We start from the raw sequence: 7,865 nt of genomic DNA on the forward strand, positions 1-7,865 counted from the left end.
CCCCTACAATTAGCTCCGCCGTTTGTTTTTGACCCGCCCCGTCCGATCCGATTTGAAAACACCTTGTCACGCCGAGCAACTACGCGAAGCAAGCTCAAACACGCAAAAAAAAAAGGCCGGATGGAGCACGACACGTCACCAAACCAAACCAAGCCAAGAAGCCGCGTCCCTCGCGTCTCCACGACGCGTCACCAAAAAGACCACGAAACCTCCCACCCAGCCAGCCATCACCGATTCCAAGGCCGACGGCAGCAGCCGGCAGCAAGATATTTTCCGTCCCGCTTCGTCCACCTGTCGTCCCCGTGCTCTCGCCACGCCTCCCGCACCGCCACGCCAAGTCGCCACGACCCCGACCACCTCGCCACCCCGACCCCGCTTTTAGCCGCCGGCAGCCTGGCGCAGTTGCAAATTTGTAAGGTTACAACTGTCCTGCTCCCGTCCACCCACCCACCTCAACCCCACCGAGACGAGATCGGAAATCCCACCCCCACGCCCCCACCCAGGAAAAAAAAAAGTTCACACCAAATCCCTTTCCCCCGATTCCTTCCTTCCCCTCCTCCGCCGCCGCCGCGCAGATCCGCCTCCCTCGTGCCGCCGCCATGGCGTCCTCCCGCACCTCCTGGGCCGACGTCGCCGACGCCGAGCCCGCCCCGCCTCCGCCCGTCACCGCCCCCGCGCCCGCCCCGGCCGCCGCATCCAACGGCCCCGCCCGCTCCTCCTACGTCCCTCCGCACCTCCGCAACCGCCCCGCCTCCGCCGCCTCCTCCACCCCCGCCGCCTCGGCCCCGCCGCCGCGCTCCACCGCCGGCCTCCTCTCCCGCCCCGGCGCCGCCTCCGCCGGCACCTTCGCTCCCTCCGGCGGCGGATTCGGCGGGGGCCGTCCCCGCGGGGGGCGGTGGGACCGGGAGCCGGACCCGTTCGCGGACTCCGACCCGGCCCCCACCTCCACCCCCTCCACCGACACCCCGTTTGAGGAGCACCAGAACACGGGGATCAACTTCGACGCGTACGAGGACATCCCGGTGGAGACGTCCGGCCGCGACGTGCCTCCCCCCGTCTCCACGTTCGCGGAGATCGACCTCGGCGAGGCGCTCAACGACAACATCCGCCGGTGCAAGTACGTGCGCCCCACGCCCGTGCAGCGCCACGCCATCCCGATCTCGCTGGCGGGGCGGGACCTCATGGCCTGCGCGCAGACCGGGTCGGGCAAGACGGCCGCGTTCTGCTTCCCCATCATCAGCGGCATCATGAAGGGACCGCCGGCGGGGAGGCCGCAAAGGGGTGGTGGGATGGGGATGAGGACCGCGTACCCGTCCGCGCTCATACTCTCGCCTACTAGAGAGCTCTCCATGCAGGTCATTCTTGAGGATGATTCGGCAGATCCATGACATATATGTGGTGGGTGGTTGCTAATACTACTATGTTGTTTTTCTTCTTTCCAGATTCATGAAGAGGCCAGGAAATTTTCGTATCAGACTGGTGTTAGGGTAGTTGTCTCCTATGGAGGAGCGCCGATTACTCAGCAGGTACAGTCTCTTAATTCCTATCAAAAGTCTCCTTTTCCCCCTTCAATTTTTGAATACATCTCGGCAGCTGATTTCAGATGGTTTATTGTATTGATGGACTATCTGTAGTCTTCAATAGCTCGATTAATTTTGTGAAAGTTGTTTGCTTGGCATATATTTCTGACCCAATGTAACAGTTACCTGGTAGACAACAATGCAATGTTTACATGCAACAGTTACCTGGTAGACAACAATGCAATGTTTACGCGGTACAGTATATGCTATTGCCTCTTTAAATAGGTCATGCTTGACCTCTCACTTTTATGATCTTTGGTGAATTTTGGTGCACATGTGAAAAGAAGGTTTATTGAGATTTTGTCTAAATAGCCATGCACAGAGAATTTGGAGCTTTATATTGATTTTTCTGTTATAATGATAAGTTCATGTGATTCACGTGGCACAAGGTTTAACCAAAAGAGATAGTTGTTAAAGCATCATGGCACATTTTTGTTGAGTTCGTGTTAAGCCTTTACAATTGCAAAGATGACATAGTTAATACTAAAGGTTGCAAGGCATGGTACACAAGATATAGCTCCCCTTATGTATCATTAGGTTAGAAATAATATATTTTTCCAAACATCCATTATGGAATGGTTGAACCTTTGACCATTACTTATTTTCTTAAATTTGTATCACATTATAAATTTATACACTTATTTGCAGTTAAGAGAGCTTGAGAGGGGTGTTGACATTCTTGTGGCTACCCCTGGCCGATTGGTTGATTTGTTGGAAAGGGCAAGAGTATCTTTACAGTCAATTAGATACCTTGCCCTTGATGAGGCAGACAGAATGCTTGATATGGGTTTTGAACCGCAAGTTAGAAGAATTGTTGAGCAAATGGACATGCCTCTTCCAGGTGTCAGGCAGACAATGTTGTTTAGTGCGACGTTCCCAAAAGAGATCCAGGTTAGCTGTTTTTTTTTATATTTTGGTGGCATTACTACGATATTAAATGTTAAACATGTGCGTTTCCTGAATAAGCAATCCTATTTCTTGTAAGCTGTTCTTTTAGTAAATCTGTGTCTTCATTGTACGTTCTACAATATTTCTTCTCCTGTCTTGTCACGTATACTCTATGCTAATATCCTGTATTTGATCCGGTGTTGTGGCTATTAGCTTGGCATGTTTTTCTAGAGGGATAACATTTCTTTCCATGCTAGACGTTATTGAGAAGTAGAGAAATCTTATATATGTTTTTTGTGCTTCAGTGTGCTGCAGGATTTTAATTCTGTCTATGAATGAAATGAGCAATCTGATAAATCCACACTGGTATAGCTGAATATTTAATTTAATATATACGTGGGCAATGTGATACTGTCCATACATTAATGGGTTGTGTTATGTAGTGCTAATATTTAACATAAATTCCTAGTATGCCTGATCTATTAATATGTGCATTGTATATATCTGGTTCCTTTCTGCCTTGTCCATATTCAGCTTCTTATTTATTTTCATAAAATTTAACAATTAGTGTGGACATAGGGTTGTCTTCTGGTGTTACTTGTTCCGATCTCCAGATATATTCTTCAATCATCTTTTTTTCCTTGTTAAGAACTTCTATTTGTTAATGATCAATCTGGGACATCTGTAACTTTATCAAGTTACTCCTTGTGCTGATTACTTTCTGTGTCAAAGTTCCAATGTGCATGATTAATGATATTGATATTACTCTAATGAATACAGAAAATGGCATCGGATTTCCTGGATAACTACATCTTCCTGGCTGTTGGAAGAGTTGGGTCAAGTACTGAGTTGATTGCCCAGAGAGTTGAGTTTGTGCAGGAGGCAGATAAAAGAAGCCACCTGATGGATCTTCTTCATGCACAAAGAGATACAGGAAAGGTAATCATTGACCATCGGTTTTTCGTTCTGCGATTCAGTCAATGTTCTAATGTTTTATATTTGTGTACTCATTTCCTTGTCTCTTTTCTGTTGCAGCAAACTCTCACGCTTGTCTTTGTGGAAACAAAGAGGGGTGCTGATTCATTGGAAAACTGGTTGTGCATGAACGGGTTTCCAGCTACTTCTATTCATGGAGATAGAAACCAGCAGGTTTGTTTTTGTTTTTACTCTGTTCAGAACAGCCCATTTTGCACAGAAACAGAGGCATTTAGCTATAATTGTTTGCTGCAGTATGTTTATACCACTGGACAGTTGGTGCCATGAAATACATATTAACCTGTTACTGTTGCTATCTGGTTTAGTGTTCTTGTGGAAGCTTTAATGAGCATTTTGTTATATCCAGATATTGTTAGTATTACAGAGCACACTTTTAGATCTACATAGCACACTGAGAGCAGTTTACTATTGCTGTCTACTTGTTTGTTTATATATCAAGTTCGAAGTTCCAATACTGCTGTATTCTTTAACCATGTTCGGCTTGATTTTTTAAAAGTCTGTGGCTACTTGATATAAACTGAGATGTTTTTTTTAACAATGGTCTTTCTTTTCCTAATGTAATTGATCTACTGTTTTTGGCAGGAAAGAGAATATGCTCTGAGATCCTTCAAGAGTGGGCAAACTCCTATTTTAGTTGCAACTGATGTGGCAGCTCGGGGCCTCGACATTCCTCATGTTGCTCATGTTGTGAACTTCGATCTCCCCAATGAGATTGATGACTACGTACACAGGATTGGAAGAACTGGAAGAGCTGGGAAGAGCGGACTTGCAACTGCCTTCTTCAATGATAATAACTCATCGCTGGCAAGATCTCTTGCTGACCTAATGCAAGAATCTAACCAAGAAGTACCTGCATGGCTCCTGCGCTATGCAGCTCGTCCTTCTTATGGTGGTGGTGGTGGGAGGAACCGGCGATCAGGTGGAGGGAGCCGCTTTGGTGGTCGTGACTTCCGCAATGATTCTTCCTCATTTGGCAAGGGGGGATCTCGAGGTGGTGGTGACTACTACGGTGGAGGCAGCAGTGGTGGTTATGGTGGTGGCTCCTCATATGGTGGTGGTGGATACGGTGGTGGAGCTGGGGCTCCGAGTGCCTGGGATTAATGTTATAGTTGCTCCCTAGTAGGGTCTGCCAAGTTTAGGTCACTTTTTACTCTAGTTTCATTTAGGTATACATTTTTGGTAGGAGCTGTTATACAGCAACGGTACAAGGTGAATGTGGTCATCCCCTTTTTTCTTCTGGTTACTACTCGCTGCAGTCTTATCTTGCAGATGTCCATTATGGAGAGCGTTCTTGAGGACATTCAAGCACACGAGATTCCTAGTTAGGTGAAATTCCTTGGTAGGGATAGTAGCTAGGCTGACAAGCAGTGCTTGGTGCGAAATTTCTGCCTTTGCTTTTCTTTCAGTGTCGAATTTTGGTGGTCGGTTGTAAAGCTTGTGTTGAGGGGGCTTTTGCGGCTTGATTTTTGTCCTGGATTCAGAGTTTTGACACCCGGAGGTTGAAGAAGCGGTAGGATGATGATGATAGCCCTTTAGATCCCTGTTGTAATGTATATACTGTGAGGTGAGGCTGGATACAATAAATTATGTAGGCTTATTTAGAGGAAGAAGGGGGAAGTTGTGTGTGATGGTTTTTTCAGAGAAGAATCCTGTTATTGTGTACTGCGAATTTGTTTTGGATGGAGTTATAAAACTGATATTACCAACGTCATCCAAGTGCTGTCTCCTGTGTTACATTCATTTTGGTTGTAATGTTGCCATGATATGGGAGTACAGAAGTTTGTGCTTCTGTTTGGTTATATGTATTCTCATGTTGTGTCTCAATATCTGGCTTTTTAACAAGCAATGCCCAATCTTTTTAACTTCTGATTCTATTATCTGAACACGTAATACCCAATTTTAATGCACTGTTCGAGTTATATTCAAACCACTGGCAATGGCTAGGCGACGCATGACATCCGATGATTTTTGAGAAAAAAAATAGAGATCTGGTCGAAAAAGGACCGGTAAGAACTCAACCAATCAACTGTAGGCAAAATCAGGGTTATGGCCAATCAAGTATCAGGAAAATCAATTAAGAGTTACGGGTTTGTTTATGTGGCAGTGTGTGTATTGAGGTCGGATATGGGTGAGTGGGTGGCATCAGGGGTTGCCGCTCTACGCAAAAGCTTGCACACAGTCGTTCATCCCGTCCGGACGCATGCCTTCCCGGGCCTGCAAAGCGGACAAACCCAACAGCACCTCTATGTCTCTTCCATCTCCTATCGTTGAAAATTTCCCTAATTGCACTCGCATAGGTCATGTGTCCTCTGCCTCGCCATGCCCCTTTCCCCACCGCACGCCTATCCCCCGTTGCGTCGTAACCTTCCCCCCACTATGTTGCACCGCATGGCCCGCCGCACCGTGCCCATCTCCCACGAGCGGATGGCGCTGGATGACTATGGGCAAGCAGTGGCGGCGCTAGAGAAGCCGCGCTGATGGGCGCGAGCAGGTGTGGAAGGATTGCAGGAGAAGCAACGAGCTGACGTCCTGCAGCAGAAGTGAACGCTAGGCCGACATCCCCTTGAGCCGAGCTTGTTGGCTACCGCAGTTCCTCACCAGGAAGGCCGTGGCCGCCGGCAACGCCGTGTTTCAAGTGTGTCAGGTGTTCTAGACTTATGTTTCAAGTGTTTGATCTGGATGCTGCATATGTTGCAATAACAATGTTGCAAGCGTATGTTTTCAAGTGTTTCAGGTGTTTCAGACGTATGTTTCAAGTGTTTTATCTGGATGTTGCAAAAGAAGATCTGGGCGTTGCATATACAAGCATGTTTCAAGTGTTTCATACGTATGTTGCAAGTGTTTCATCTGGATGTTGCATATGTTTTGCAATGACTATCAGGTGTTTTTCAAGTGTTTTAGACGTATGTTGCAAGTGTTTCATCTAGATGTTGCAAAAGTAGATCAGGTGTTGCACATGTTGCAAGACCCGTCTACTGCAGCTGCTAGGGGCGCCGTGCATGCGCATGGGAAGCGGAGGGGGATGGAGGCAGGGGCGCGGGTCCTGAGCGCGTGATGCGGAGGTCGATGGAGGCAGGCGCGCGTGGCCCCGCGTGCATGCGGGTGTGAGAGGCAGAGAGGATGCGGGCGTCCGGACGAGGAGACATGGAGGTTCTCGCGTGTGCACGGACGCATGTGAAATGGAGGAGCAGGGGCCAGCGTCCGGATGCCTGTTTGGACGTCCGGGCGCTAGCCTAGTAGTTGCCTCTCTTACCATGTAAAAATATGAAAAAATACTGTGAATTGGATGATTCCTTTTTTTTTTTTGAAGCAGGATGATTCCTGTTTACACAGATTATACAAGAGACCTGGATCATATGAAACCTTAGCAATAGAGATGGAAATTAATTGTAACGTTACACAATACAACCAATCGATCGATCACATATGTACCATATAGTCTAAGAGCCACTACTCCCATGACACATTTAGATCCTTCTAATTGTCAATACATTTGTTGAATTGTTCAAGCAACTCCCAAAAGCATAATACATCTTTTATTAGGAATGAGTTTCTTTGTTTTGAAAGCGGCCGCTAGTCATTTAAGTTTCATGTGACATACACAGAAGGTGGTTGATCTGTTTCTAGTCGTTAAGATGGTTCAATTTGTTTATAGTTTCTACACTCCCATAAGGTTTGGGCTCAGTATGAGATTGTGAGGTAAAGAGAACTGAACAGAAAATAAATGCACGGCAAGAGCATGTAGGCGCATAATGCAAAATTTGGTCAGAGTTTCTTTGAATAACAAAGTAGTTTAAAACAATATACTAAAAAATATATACTAGCATAATGGTATTAATAATCTGGTTATACTTATTTTACTAGCATAATGATATATATTATAACAATATACTAAAAATGAGCTCCATCGAATTTTTTCAACTAGTAAAAATTGAAGTACCTTAAAACGAGTACGTAAACATATTCAGATTGATAAATGAGGTTGTAGGTGGTATACTGAAGATGGGGTAACTGCACCTTGGAGTAGAAAAAGTCACCATTTACATTTTTTCCTTATCCCTCGGTCCATCGTCCCTCACTCCCACCGCTATTCTTCTACCATTCACTTTGATCCTTCTTGCTCCCACCTCTCTTTTACTGTTCTTTAGTTCGTCATCTTTTACTTAGCGCGGAGCAGCAAAACTTCACTGGCATCATACCACCCATATGTTATGGCCTAGCCGGTCCATATGCATGGCATGTTGGCACACACATTTAGGTTTAATTTTGTTAATTATGCTCTGCTAAACTTCTAACTTGGATTAATACTTTAAAAGTTTGTATATATAAAAGTACCTATTAGCAATTTCCATATGTATGTGCAAGTTTATTTTTGTAAATTTATTTTATACTTGTATATAA

The 7,865-nt window shown here is 45.9% G+C and overlaps 1 protein-coding gene across 1 annotated transcript; it reads left to right on the top strand.

Annotated features, from left to right (window-relative positions):
• Nucleotides 1-370: 370 nt before the first annotated feature.
• LOC136486963 (DEAD-box ATP-dependent RNA helicase 52C-like) lies at nucleotides 371-5,175 on the top strand. The gene is made up of 6 exons (XM_066484053.1): nucleotides 371-1,355; nucleotides 1,443-1,526; nucleotides 2,229-2,471; nucleotides 3,249-3,407; nucleotides 3,504-3,617; nucleotides 4,047-5,175. The coding sequence occupies exons 1-6, from the start codon at nucleotides 600-602 to the stop codon at nucleotides 4,563-4,565; spliced, it is 1,875 nt and encodes a 624-aa protein (XP_066340150.1). The 5' UTR covers nucleotides 371-599; the 3' UTR covers nucleotides 4,566-5,175.
• Nucleotides 5,176-7,865: the final 2,690 nt, after the last annotated feature.

Source organism: Miscanthus floridulus, chromosome 10 (genome assembly GCF_019320115.1).
Source record: "Miscanthus floridulus cultivar M001 chromosome 10, ASM1932011v1, whole genome shotgun sequence".
In the NCBI taxonomy this organism is placed as follows: domain Eukaryota; kingdom Viridiplantae; phylum Streptophyta; class Magnoliopsida; order Poales; family Poaceae; genus Miscanthus; species Miscanthus floridulus.